The sequence below is a fragment of the Lynx canadensis genome, chromosome C2, assembly GCF_007474595.2.
Source record: "Lynx canadensis isolate LIC74 chromosome C2, mLynCan4.pri.v2, whole genome shotgun sequence".
NCBI lineage: Eukaryota > Metazoa > Chordata > Mammalia > Carnivora > Felidae > Lynx > Lynx canadensis.
Window position 1 is genome coordinate 140,259,631 of NC_044311.2, and position 13,697 is coordinate 140,273,327.

The following is a 13,697-nucleotide window of genomic DNA, read 5'->3' on the forward strand; positions in this document are numbered from 1 at the left end:
CATTATGGGCCGCCGTTTCAGTCGGTCGACACTCACCGGACAGGAAACGTCTCGGAGGCGGTCTGCGACCGGACAGCTCTAGGTGAGACAGAAGCCAAACAGGAGGAGGAAGTGGAGGGTAAGTGCTTCCGGGTCCCTTGGCGAAGCCTCCGCCATCTTTCCTTCGCCTAACTTGACCTGCTGTCTTTTTCCCTCCTGGAATCCTTGTAGTGTACGCATGCGCACTTTGATTGGCCTGTCCCCTAGTTCAGTCCTCCCGGACCGAAGTCAGCGTCCTGTTCTTTGTGGTTGTTGAGATGTATGATTTTGCCCGGAAAGTGAGAATGTAAAACAAAGCGGATTGGGGCGTTGGGCATTCTTGTGCCTCGTGAGCCTCCGTTGCCTCGGGCGTTTGTTTCGCGCAACCTGCTGGGAGTTGTAGTCCTGGACCCGGGGGTGCCTGGGAGGCGGGAGGGGGGTTGGAGTTTCTCAGCGCCGATTCCGCGGGAAAGGCCTAGGGGCCTTACACTTCGAGTCGCAGGAGCGGCGGGTCTTATTGGGAGAAGCGCTGCACGTGGAGCCCGCGCCCCTGCTGTTCTCAGCCGGCTCTGGAGCGCGGGTGGGGGCGACGGGGCCGATTCCGGAGCGGGTGAGTGCGGCCGCGGGGGAGGAAGGGAGCGCGGGCCCGCGCGGGCCGGCCTCGTTCCGGGGCCTTCTCACCCACAGCGGCCCCCCCGCGGCCGCCTCTGTGTTTTGTTTCCGCTGGTCCCCGGCGCTGTGACTCCCATTTCCGTTCGTGGAGACTTGAGGGAGCCGGGTGGGGAGGGGCGGGTGAGGCAGTGCGGGGAGCGGAGGGGAGGGGCGCGCGGCGCGGGGCCCAGGGAAGCCGCGCACCCCCGGGCCCCGGGCTACCCGTGTCACCTTTCGCTGCTCTCTTCCCCTGCTGTCCCGTCCTCGCCAGTCCGCCGTCCTTGGCGGTCCGCAGTCGCCGAGGTCGGGACGAGACCCTGACGCCCCCGGGATTTCAGAGGAATGTTCTCAACCAGTCTCCTCGCCGACCCAGCGTTGCGCCAACACTTCAACTCCAGTTACCTTTCTAGAATTGCCCTACAATAGCATCAAAGTCATTTATTACCGTATATGATGTCCGTAGGGATCTATTTTAGAAATGGGGAAGTGAGAAAAGGGGAAAACAATGGGTTAATGTAGTTTGCCAACATTTTTAGTATTTCGTGTACTAGAAGATAAGCCGCCTGTACGTGTTTGCAGTGTATTAGGGAATCCTGACTTGCTTTGGTTAACAGCCAAACAGTGCCTGATACTGCCTTGCAAGATGATGAGTAGTGATTTAGAAATACTGCCCACTTCATAGTTTCCACTAGTGAATTTCACTAGCAGGAATTCCAGGTCTGACTCGTGGGAGGAGATTTAGAAAGGTTCCCGGGAGCAAAGAGCTGAGCAGTGATAACATTCCTAGGTCCTGTGTGATTTTAAGCTTAAGGAGAAACTGATCAACTCGTAAACAGCAACTTCAGGGGAACAACTTGTGTGTATCAGGATTTGACCCAGGCTTTCGAAGTTTTTTTTTTTTGTTTTTGTTTGTTTTTTTAGACATAGTCTGGCACTAGGTGGACTTAAGGCAATTTTACCTGAATTGTATGTATGTCATGAGAGATACATAGTCTCGAAGTAACAAAATAAGGAGCTAGATGTTAAATTGAGATCAGTTATAAGAGCTGAGTTATGGGGAGGCTGACTACTAAATTCAAACTGTTGAGTTTACTCCCTCTCCAACTTCTGTTTGTAAAACTTCAAATCTGCATTCCTGGAAATTATGCAGTGAAAACCTCCCCAGGCAGGGGTGGGGGGGGGGGTGGTCACCAAGTGTTAGCCTTTCTCCATACTTGCTTTCTTACTCTCTACACACACAGATGTATGTGTTTTGTTTTTTTTTCTTAACCGTTGACTTTATTTTTCAAAATGTCTTTTAATTTCCTCTGATACTTAAAAGTGTTTGTTAGCTTGGGGAAATGTGCTGTCATCCTTGCAGGTCCTGCCACACTATACATCTATTTATTTTATCCTTTCTTTATTTTCCTTTATTGGGCAAAATTTTCTTAAATTCTGTAAAGCAGCAATGCATTCCAATGAAGAAATACAATCCTCAAATTTATCTGTGACCCCAAAAGAGAATATTAAACATAACTGTATTTAAAAAAAATTTTTTTAATGTTTATTTTTGAGAGAGAGAGATACTGAGCACGAGCGGGGCAGGGGCAGAGAGAGGAAGACACAGAATCTGAAGCAGGCTCCAGGCTCCGAGCTGTCAGCACAGAGCCCAACAAATGGCCGGAACCCACAAACTGAGAAACCGTGACCCTAGCTGAAGTCGGACCCTTAACCGATTGAGCCACCTAGGTGTCCCATTCATAACTATTTTAAAGAAAACTAGTCTTTCTAGGAATTTTTAAAGTTAGTTTGTATCCATTTTGTGAAGTGTTCTGAACTCCAGGTTAGATTTAATCTAGGAGAAACCACGGTTTTGGGGGGAAGCCCTCATGGGGAGAGGCACCAAGTAATGCTCTCTTCCTCACTTTCTTAAGTATTGACATAAAATTGTGGAGAATTGGTTCCAGAAAAAGAGGTAAGCTCAAGCAGTGATATCAAAGATTTGGATCATTTCCCAAACCTCGCCACTGTTTCTCTAGCCTGGAGTGAGAGAGAAAGAGATCAATTCTGAGATCAATTCATGAGTAATGTGATTTTTTCCGAAAGCACATAAAGTGTGCTCATTTTTTGCTTTATTTGGCACCTTGTGGGCACTGATCTATAACTTTTTTGGAAGCTCACAGGATAAATTACTTTTAAACACCTCCCTGTTTTAGTGCTTGTTTTAAGTCCAACCACAGGTATCCCTGCTGTGAAGCCTGTAGGGCCGTTTCTCAGCCTCTGGTTACTTCTTCATTTCTATTTTTCCATAGTTCCCAGAAATTTCACTTGTTTTCTAATTCTTTTGCCAAGTTGGCTAATGGAGAGGCTCATGGCTGGCTCAGTTGGTAGAGCATGCGACTCTTGATCTCTAGGTCCTGAGTTCAACCCCCATGTTAGGTGTGGAGCCTCCTGATTAAAAAACTAATAATAAATAAGTAAGTAATGGAGGTGAAAGTGAGCAATAAATGTAAGCCCTGAAAACAAAACGTAAGTGATCTTTTTAAGTGTCGTTCTGCTATAAATCGTATTCTTGCTTTTTCCTATATGGACAGCTTTGTGATTGTGTGTGTAAACATTATTTTGTTGTTTCTCTGTGCTAATAAAGTTTCCTAGCATGCTTTTTTACAATGGATACTCCTATTGGCTTCAGCTTCTGGCTATCAGCAACAAAGCTACCCTGGACATCCTATTACCAATCCGTGTGAGAATATCTGTAGTGCTTATCTAAGGGCAATATTACTGGGTCGTAAATATAAGCATACTTCAGCTGAGCAAGTGCTGCTAGATTTTTCTCCAGAATGGCTACACCTGTCCATACAGAGGTAGAGGATTTTCATGTCCTCATGTCCCTACTATTTTCTGTAGTCAATATTCTAAGTTTTGCCATACATACACCAGCACATGGTATAAAGTGATAATTCTTTATTTTAAATTGCATTTTGGGTGATTTGAATTTGAGCATTTCTTCATATCCTTCACCAGTTTGTTTTCTTTTCATGTGAATTTCCTTTTCTTAACATGCTTTGGTCTTCTGATTTTTCCTGATTTCTTTGTTATCAATTCGAGGAATTCATTTTCTAGTATTCCAATTATTAGTCCCTTGTCACTTTTTAAAAAAAAATTTTTTTTAACGTTTTTATTTATTTTTGAGAGAGACAGAGTGCGAGTGGGGGAGGGGCAGAGAGAGAGGGAATCACAGAATCCGCAGCAGGCTCCAGGCTCCAGGCTGTCAGCACAGAGCCCGATGCGGGGCTCGAACTCACAAACTGTGAGATCATGCCTGAGCCGAAGTTGGACGCCCAACTGACGGAGCCACCCAGGTGCCCCAGTCCCTTGCCACTTTTGAACACTGGAAGTATATTTTCCTACTCTGTAGCCTGACTGTTGAACATAAATCTTAATTTTTATGCAGTCAGATCCATCAGTTTTTCACCTTATGGTTAATGTGTTTGGGATTTTATTTAAGAAATCCTTTTCTATCCTTAGACTGCAAAACATTCCCCACCATTTTCTCTATTAGCTTTATAGTTCTACTTTTCGTGTTTAAGCCTTTTAGACATCTGGAGTCAATTTTATATGATGTGTAATAGTCCTTATAGCGTTTGCTTTTTCAACACATATTAATGGAATGCCTGCTAAGGGTGAGGCACCGTTCCCAGTACTGTACTTTGTATACGTGTATAAACAAATACTCTTGCCCTGGGAGCTTCAGTTAATCCTATCAGGTAGGTGCCTACTGGCTCATCACCTATTTTGCTATAGTGCTCAGTTTGAATTCCACAATTTTATACATAGCATCAGTTAAGGGGCAGGCTTTGTGGTGTCCTCCTGGGAGAGCGGAAAACTTAATTAGTCCGAAGTCAACAAGAAAAGGCCTTAATCTTTAAACCATCCCAAACAAAAGTCACCTGGGGCCAAGTCAGTCTGCTGGGTGTACATGTTGTGTACCTATGCAAGTGGAGAACTCATCTCCTTATTCTTCCTTATAGGGCAGATGTGAGAGCAACCTTGATAATGTGGGGAAAATCAGATTATCTTACACCAGTCAGTCTAGATTTAGGTACTAGCTAGAGACTAACTTGTCAGAAAACCAGCCCCAGCTGTTAGAGATGGTGGGACTGAAGGAGAGTTATACTCCTTCTAAAGTGGGAAAAAAGACTGTTTTCTTCTGTGTGACAAATTACTACACAGGTAGTGGCTTAAATATACCATCAATTACTTATCTGCTGTTCTGGAAATCAAGTCTGAAATGGGTCTTTCTGGCCTAAAATCAGATGTGGGCAGAACTGTGTTTCTTCTAGAGATTTCAGGAGACAATGTGTTTCTTTTTTCATCTTCTAGAGGCTGCCTGTGTTCTTGTGGCGCCTTGCCTCCATCATCAAAGCCAGTCAGTCGTTACTGACCCCTGAGTCTTTCTCCCTTTGAATCATTCTGGATCTCTTCAGATTCCCTCTTCCGTTTTTAAGGACTCTTGAGATTTTGTTGGGCCCAACTGGATAAGCCAGGATAATCTCTATTTTAAGATCAGCTGATTAGTAACCCTAATTCCCCTTTGCCATGTAACTTCATATAGTCACAGGTTTGGGGTTATTGTGCCTCTCACAGAGGCTTTGGTCCCTTGAGAAGTTGAAACCTGGCAAAACTCTTCCCACCTCAAGAAGCTAGACAAAGTCCCTGGTCTAGACAAACCAATTTACGTTCCTGGAGTCACTTGGACAATATGGTCTTTGTGCTTTGATGGTAATAGAATGGAGGAAGAAAGACAGTGAATACAGAAATTCATAATAAAGTATGTTAGGTGCTGCAGACAACAAGAAAGAAGAAAGGGGTATAGAGAAGGCCGATTACAGAATTAAATGGGGGTAGTCAGGGTATACCTCATTGGGAAAAGGAGATTTGAGCAGAGACATCAAAGAGGTAGGTGAGGGATTTAGCCCGGAGGACATGTGGGGGAAATAGGTGCCAGCCAGACAGCACAGCAGGAGCAAAGACTGTAGCAGCGAGAATTGGAGCAGTAAGGGGGTGGGGCTGGGGGTAGATCTGGTAGGGCCTTGCTGGCCACTGTGAAGTGTTTAGGTTCTACTGTGACTGGTATTGATCAAAGGAGTGCTACAGTTTAAAAAAATTTTTCTTTAATGTTTATTTATTTTTGAGAGAGAGAGAGAGAGGGAGACACAGAATCCAAAGCAGGCTCCAGGCTCTGAGCTATCATCACAGAGCCTGACGTGGGGCTCGAGCTCCTGAAACACGATCTCATGAGCTGAGCCGAAGTCAGACGCTCAACCGACTGAGCCACCCAGGCGCCCCAGGAGTGGTACAGTTTAAAGAGGATCACACTGGCTGTTGTACTGACTGAGAATGGACGGTAGTGAGAGCAAGGGCACAGAAAGGGGGAAATGTGTTAGCAGGGGTTGTGGCAGTATTCCAGCTTAGAGATGGTGGTGGTTCTCGTACTCGTGTGCATTTGCGATATAGAGCCTGTCTTTGAACAAACCACGGTTCAGTCCCACCTGGAAGAATGTGGACTTAGGTTGTTACACCTAAAGTGTCTCGTGGAGCCACAAGCAGCTAAGCATCACTGACCTCTGGATAGTTGTCATGTGAGGACGTGCGCGCGTGTGTGTGTGTGTGTGTGTACACTCATATATACTCAAAATAACATTGTCCTGTTGTGAAGATTCTAAAGCATTTGAATGCTTGTGCCCTGCGCTCCATAAATCGTGGTTATTATTTGGAATGAATATTTAAATTCTTCATTTTGTCAAGTCTTCTAAGTGGGAGACTCTTTTGCAGATATTAGAATACCAAATTTAGAGGACCATTTCCTTGTAAGTCAAAGACACTTAGAAGTGCCTTTTAGATATGATAATAAACTTAGAAAACTCTACTCTGAACTGTATATGGAGTCCAAAGACAAATTCATTGATCTCCAGTGAGATAGTAACAGAACCTGGAACTTAACAGCATTAATACCTCAGAAATGGCCACAAAGAAGTATCAATATATATAGCTCTCTTATGCATTACTTAGCATTTTTTTAAATTATAATGGTTTTGTATCAATGATAGTTTAAAGCAGCAGGTAATAATTTTACATGAGAGAAATAAAAATTGAAATTAGTGCTTTGTTTAAAATACATAAAAGCACATCTAAAAAAATCTCAAGATTATAACATATAATCAGGACAATAATGTGCCTATCTATAATGATTTGCTATTTTATTTTGCTATTTTAGAATGCTGTACTGACCTTTATAAGACCTGTAATTTGTAACACAAATGCTAGCTGTAATGAACTTTAATCTACATCACTCTGTCATTATAATGCTTTGCTGTAAGTTCTGCTACTAATGTATAGCTTTTAGCTGAACAACTATGGTTCATCTCCATGTTAATTTTTAGGGTACAGGTTTGAATCTGTTATTAAGACTGAGTTGCTATAATAGAATTGACATACCTTTCACTTGATTTTGAAGTAACTTGGATGAGTTTATTGACCGAGAGTTTGGGCCAGAAAACATCCCAACAAATACAGTGGAATGATGAAGTCATGTCAGGTTAATATAAATAATCGTTGTGGATTTTCTTTTATGTGCGAAGATTACTTCCTCCTCTTCTGCTTACCCTCTGCTTTTATTTAAATTGGATTTCTGCTTTTTGTGTAGCATTTCTGCCTTAACTCTTGCAGGACTGACCTATTGAAATACTCTAACCATGACTAAAAGAGAAGCAGAGGAGCTGATAGAAATTGAGATTGATGGGACAGAGAAACCAGAGTGCACAGAAGAAAGGTTGGTATTTTCTGAATTTACTACTTCTTATAATTCTCAGCATACCTACTTAAAAATCAAGCCATAGTTTTTGGTGGGGAGAGGCTTTTTTTTTTCCAAATGACCTTAGCATTTTGGGGAGATAATGTATTGCTTTTTTACCTTTGACTTAATGGCTTTGTAGCTGGGAGGGAGAGACAGTTTTAAACTAAAGTTAGTAATAAATATAGCTGATAATGGGTCCGTACTTTTCTCTGTAAAGCAGATGACATAATACATTGAGAGTAAAAGGAACTGAAGAGTAGAGGACTTCTGTGGAATAAAAAGGTTTAGAACAATTCTGTGTTGAATGGACAGAATTACTAAGGTTGACAGGGATGCTGAGCATTGACAGTAGAGCTGAAATTTAAAACTTAAGTTTTTAATAGAGCTTTCCAGCATGTTTGATTATGCTATTTTCTCTTCCTTTGATTATCAGATACGTGTGTGTGTGTATGTACATTTGTTTATGTCACACATTACTCCAAAACTTAGCTACTTGAAACGTGCAGCATTTATTCAGTTTCTCAGAGTCAAGAACCTGGAAGCAATTTAGCTGGATGGTTCTGGCTCAGGGTATTTCATGACCTTATAGTTAAGCTGTCTGTCACTGTGGGCCACTGTCATCTGAAAAGTTGACTGGGGCGAGCATATTTGCTTCCAAGATCACTCATGTGGCATGTGGCGGGACCACTCACTTCCTGACCCACGTGGGCTTTCTCTGTGGCTACTCATGACATGGAAGCTGGCTCCCCCTAAAATAAATGGTCTGCCAAAACCATAAGAGACTCTTAAATACAGAGAGCAAACAGAGGGTTACTGGAGGGTTGTGGGAGAGGGGATGGGCTAAATGAGTAAGGGGCATTAAGGAATCTACTCCTGAAATCATTGTTGCACTATATGCTAACTACTTGGATGTAAATTAAAAAAACCACAAATGGTCTGACATAGTGCTTTCCAAGATAGACATTGTAGTCTCTTTCTAAATTACCTAAGAGGTGATATATCACTTCTGTCTTAGTCTTTTGGTCACACAGTCCAACCTCCAAACAGTGTGGAAGGTAACTACTAAAAGGTAGATTATTGGGAGGTGAGGATCATTTGGGCTCTTAGAGCCTGACTTGCGTGTATTTATGTTTATGTAACACACACAAATGGCCCACATAACCTAAAGTGTTTACTGTTTGGCCCTTTATAGAAAATCTCTGCAGATGTCTCTTGTAAGAAATTGATAGTTACTACATTGACCAGGGGAGTAGCTTGTAAAGGAGCAGTTATTGCTATGAAGCTGTCATCTGTACATTGTTGTTGTGCAGGAATTTAGGTCCAGGGATATAAGAACATTCTCAATTTTTCAAGAGAAACTCAGTTTTGCATGAAATTTTCCAAAGTTTAAGTAGTATCAACAAAATATTAAAAAAAATTTCAAATGTTGAGCTCACATAAAGTGGGTCTTTAAAATCTGTCTTAAAGTGACATTTCTTTTAAAGAATGATTATTACAGAAAAAGGAAAAGATAGCCTATTGTGCTATAGCTAAGGAATTTGTTAGAAATACGTGGCCAAAAGACCCAATTGTTTTACCTTAATAAAAATAATAGTAATAGTTTACTAGTATTTAAAAATAATCTTTGTTTTTAATCATGAGTGTTCTATTATGAACTTTTGTTAAAGTTTTAGAAGAAATTCGGGTTATGTACACTAGTAAGTGATATTTAGGAATATCGTGCATATATCACATTATACTTGGAATTTATGTGAAAATGGAACTGGACAAATTTTTAAATACATGATGCAAATAAGATTCAAATCATATTAAACATGCTGTGAAACTTAGTTGAACTCCAGATTCACTAATTTAGCAGATATTATTTGATGTGTGTCTTCTATTCGACACCATATAAGGATTTCAAAAAGTATGTAGAATTGTTTGCCAAGATTTTACTCTCATGGAACTTACGATTTCATAAAATTCAAAGTATGAAATAACAATACGGAAGAGCCTCAGAAAGCTTTAAAGCAGGAATGTAATTTTTTTAATGTGGAGTTATGCTGATTATAACCAGTAGTTCTCAGATTAAGTTAAATCAGAAGTATTTTATGTAACTTACATTTTCGTGCCTTATTATTTACATTTATGTTGGGAAAGGAAATTGACTAGTAGAGCTGGCATACAAATTTTAGGGAGACTTTTACCTTCCATTCTGGGCCTAAAATTTTTCAAAATGACTTGAAAATGTAACATAATGCAAACATTTCCCTGTAAATATTGTATATGTAGTATTTCTATATGTATACACACATATGGACATTTATATACCTAGAAAGATACGTCTGCAGGACTGTATCTTCACATTTCAAGCTCACATTTCTCTGCAATTCAGTATTCAATTTGGCAACACTAGTTGGTGACAAGCCTACCACTATGAATAGTGTCTATGCAGAAATGAGTTTCAAAGACCAGAAATGTGTTTTGATATTGAGTTTTGGTTTGAGCGTACTGTTACTTTAATATCCAGGGTAAAAATGTTAACAATTATATCCTTTAACATTTAGCATTGTAGAACAAACCTACACTCCGGCTGAATGTGTAAGCCAGGCTATAGACATCAATGAGCCAATAGGCAATTTAAAGAAACTACTAGAACCAAGACTACAGTGTTCTTTGGATGCTCATGAAATTTGCCTGCAAGATATCCAGGTAAAAAAAAAAGTTTTGGTTTTTTTTTTTTTTTAGATTTATGTTTCAGCATTTAAGTCTGCATTAGAATTTTTTTTTTTTTAAGTAATCGTTACACCCAAGGTGGGGCTCAAACTTAGAACCCCCAGATCAATAGTTGGATGATCTACCAACTTGAGCCAGCCAGGCGTCCCGGAAATGTTTTCTTGTTAGCCTTTTATCTGTACAGCTATAGTCATTATAACTAAATTTGACCTGTTTTACAAAATTTAAGCATTTAGGAGTAAAAGTTATTCCAGCAAAATTCTCTCCATTCAAAATTCCATTTAAAAGATTGAGTACTAAACGAAACATTTGCTTTTTACTTTACAAATATAAAATAAGTTCAAATACATGTGAATCAAAGCCTAAACATAAAGTAGTGAGAAGCACATGGACGTTGGAACCTGCAGTGTGCCCTCCTCACATCCTGTTTCTAACTAGCTTTTAGCTTCTTTGTGCATTAGTTTCCTTATCTTCAAAAAGAAAAAAATTGCCTAAATGATTTTTATATTCCTTTCCATATTTATTTGCTCCAGCAATGCATTTCGGATAAGAACTTAAGTACCAGTGTATATATTTCTTAGAGTTTATTGCAATAGGATTTTACCTGTGGTAGTATTTTAACAGTATATTATGTTTTCAGCATATTCATAGTCGTATTTTATGGTATTCTTTCAAGAAAGGTAGTATTTTCATGTATAAAAGGTAGTGGCTTAGATAGAATTGCTCAAATAGTTTCTCCAGACCTTCCTTGAATATAAGAGTAAGTATTAGAGTTTTATACTGTTTTTGTATGCTAAATTATATGAATACAAATGGTGTCCTTTTTGGGATTATTTGGTTTGTTTAATCTCTTCTTCCTTTTGTTTGCCTTATGACATAGGCACTCCATGTGTTGTAGGACTTTTACCTTAGTTTTTTAGAAATTCAAATCATCGTATGTCTATTTTTTTTTTTTTAAGTTTATTATTTTGAGAGAGAGTGCGCGGGAGGGGAAGAGAGAGAGAGAATGCCAAACAGGCTCTGCATTGTCAGTGCAGAGCCCGATGTGGGGCTCAAACTCATGAACCGTAGGATCATGACCTGAACCAAAACCAAGAATCTGATGCTCCACCATCTGAGCCACCCAGGCACCCCTGTCTATTATTTTTAAATAATATTTTGATGTAGAATAAGTTGAAATGTTTAGATGAAATTTGTGCATTTCACTTGCCACTCAACCATACTTTTATCTTTTCCTTTCAGTAAATCTAGTGAATGTTGAAAGGGACAAGGATCTTGCTCTTCTAGAATTAGAGAATGTATGTGAGTCTAGTAATATTAGAATTTTTGACATTAAAGTATTTTCTTCTCTTGGAGAGAATAAATTAGCACAGTGTTTTTGGAAGGTAGTCTGGCATTTAGTGTCTATTAATATTGAATGTGAAATACCTAGTAGCTCACCTCAATAAATTGTTCTTACAGAAATCCTCACCTAGGTGAACAGTTATACATCTGAAATATTCATTGCATTGTTGTGCAGAAACTGAAAATAACGTAAATGTTCCAAAAACGGACTTAGATAAATACCTTCTGTAGATTGGCATTTAAGACAGCCGTTAAAAATTGATGAAATGGAACTGTATGGGCAGTTTACCTTGAATGAAAACATAATTGCAGGGGTGTCTGGGTGGCTCAGTTAGTTAGTCACCCAACTCTTGATTTTGGCTCAGGTCATGATCTCGCAGTTGTGGAAGATCATGGGATTGAACCTCACTTTGGGCTCTGTGCCGACAGCATGGAGCCTGCTTGGGATTCTCTTTTTCTTCTTCTCTCTCTGCCTCTCCCCTATTCTTGGTGTCTCTGTGTCAATTTATAACAATTTATTGAGGTGAGCTACTAGGTATTTCACATTCAATATTAGTAGACACTAAATACCAGATTATCTTCCAAAAAGACTGTGCTAATTTATTCTCTCTCCAAGAGAAGACTTAAATGTCAAAAATGTCTCTCTCAAAATAAATAAACTTTAAAAAATAATAATTGCAGGACACTGCTACATTATATCATTTAACATTCACATCAGTTTTTGAAATCAGCATTTTTTTTTTTTTTTTTTTTTTTTTTTTTTTTTTAATTTTAGAGAGAGCAGGAGTAAGGAGAGGGACAGAGTTGGGGAGAGAGAGAACCTTAAGCAAGCTCCATACTCAACACAGAACCCATCACAGGTGTCGATCCCATGACCCTAGGATCATGACCTGAGTCGAAATCAAGCATCAGATGTTCAACCAACTAGCCATCTAGTAGCCCCCAAATCAGCATATTCTTAATTACATTCTACAGATGTAGAAACTGAAATTTAAAGAAGTTAAAAATTTGCCCAATGCATAGCTACAAAGAGGTACATTGGAATTTGAACACAGGCCTATGTGACTCCAAGCTCCTGTTTAAGGCAGACTTTTAAAAAAGTTTGTATTAACTTAGTGTCACTGGGCTTTACCTCTAAAATAAAGGGGAATCTGGACTTGATCTCTTGTCTTTCAGCTCTAACATTTATTGTGTTTTTTTTTTAATCATACCTGACCTAACCAAAATGAAAGTATTACCTGCAAAGTACCCAAAGTATCATAAGTTCTCAGTAAATATTAGTTGAATAATATTGGAAATATGCATCATTCGTAGTATCACAGAATTCAGAGCTACCGTAGTATCTAAAGCCTTTTGCAGTCCTCCGTGTCTCCCTTCCTCTCTTAAAAAGAATGTGAGGATAGCAGCTTCTCATCTTCATAACAATAACCACATGCATCTGGAGTCAGAATGCTTGCTGCTTGTGGTGATGCTTTTGTATTTTCAGATGAATGTCGACTTGAACGCTGATGAGGAGTGGCAGAGTTGTGCTCCTTTGAGGAGTATGTGAACTAGCTAAGATATACAGTACTATGTGAGAGTTCACTGTCAGAGTTCCACATGCTGTAGCTTCTGCTGGATCATACCCGTGCCTACCTCAGAGAGGAGGAATCTGGGTACTGGGAGAGTTTTTAACAGAGCATTAAGCAGAGAGACTTCTTTTAAGGAGTGAAACTACCATGTTTGCCCTCTGTTTCTGCAGGGTTACACAGAGTGTTTTGTCTGTGTTCGCATTTAGACCTAAAGTCATTTAAGATTTTAGGTTTTATTTGTATGACTGCTTTTTTAATATTAGAAAATGTGTTTGTACCATGACTACAGCATTGACTGAATTCTTGGGAAGGGGAATGGGAGGAGCTTTGTGCCTCCAGCTGCGTGGAATGCAGACACACAGATGTATACATTATTCAAGATAATTATAGTGCTAGTGTGCTTTTAAAATGGTGACAGAATGTCTGGAAGGCAGAACCTTACATTTTGTCATCAATTTCCCATTGTGTGAAATGCATCGACTGTTAGGCGAGGTGAAGGATAAAAGCACTAATACTGAAAGGATATAGACTTATTGTGGAAGATATCAAAGCTAGGTCAG

At 39.9% G+C, this 13,697-nt stretch overlaps 1 protein-coding gene across 4 annotated transcripts in view; it reads left to right on the top strand.

The window, feature by feature from the left end:
• Positions 1 to 19: 19 nt before the first annotated feature.
• GABPA (GA binding protein transcription factor subunit alpha) overlaps positions 20 to 13,697 on the top strand; it is a 40,779-nt gene continuing 27,101 nt past the window's right edge. The window contains exons 1-3 of one of the 4 annotated variants that reach the window (XM_030328954.1): positions 20 to 118; positions 7,378 to 7,480; positions 10,054 to 10,198. In XM_030328954.1, coding sequence (XP_030184814.1) covers positions 7,404 to 7,480; positions 10,054 to 10,198 — 222 coding nt within the window. In that variant the 5' untranslated portion in view covers positions 20 to 118; positions 7,378 to 7,403. Of the gene's footprint in view, positions 119 to 150; positions 629 to 5,963; positions 6,291 to 7,165; positions 7,247 to 7,377; positions 7,481 to 10,053; positions 10,199 to 13,697 lie in introns of those variants that run through there. The other 3 variants (XM_030328953.1, XM_030328956.1, XM_030328955.1) reach the window with 3 other exon arrangements.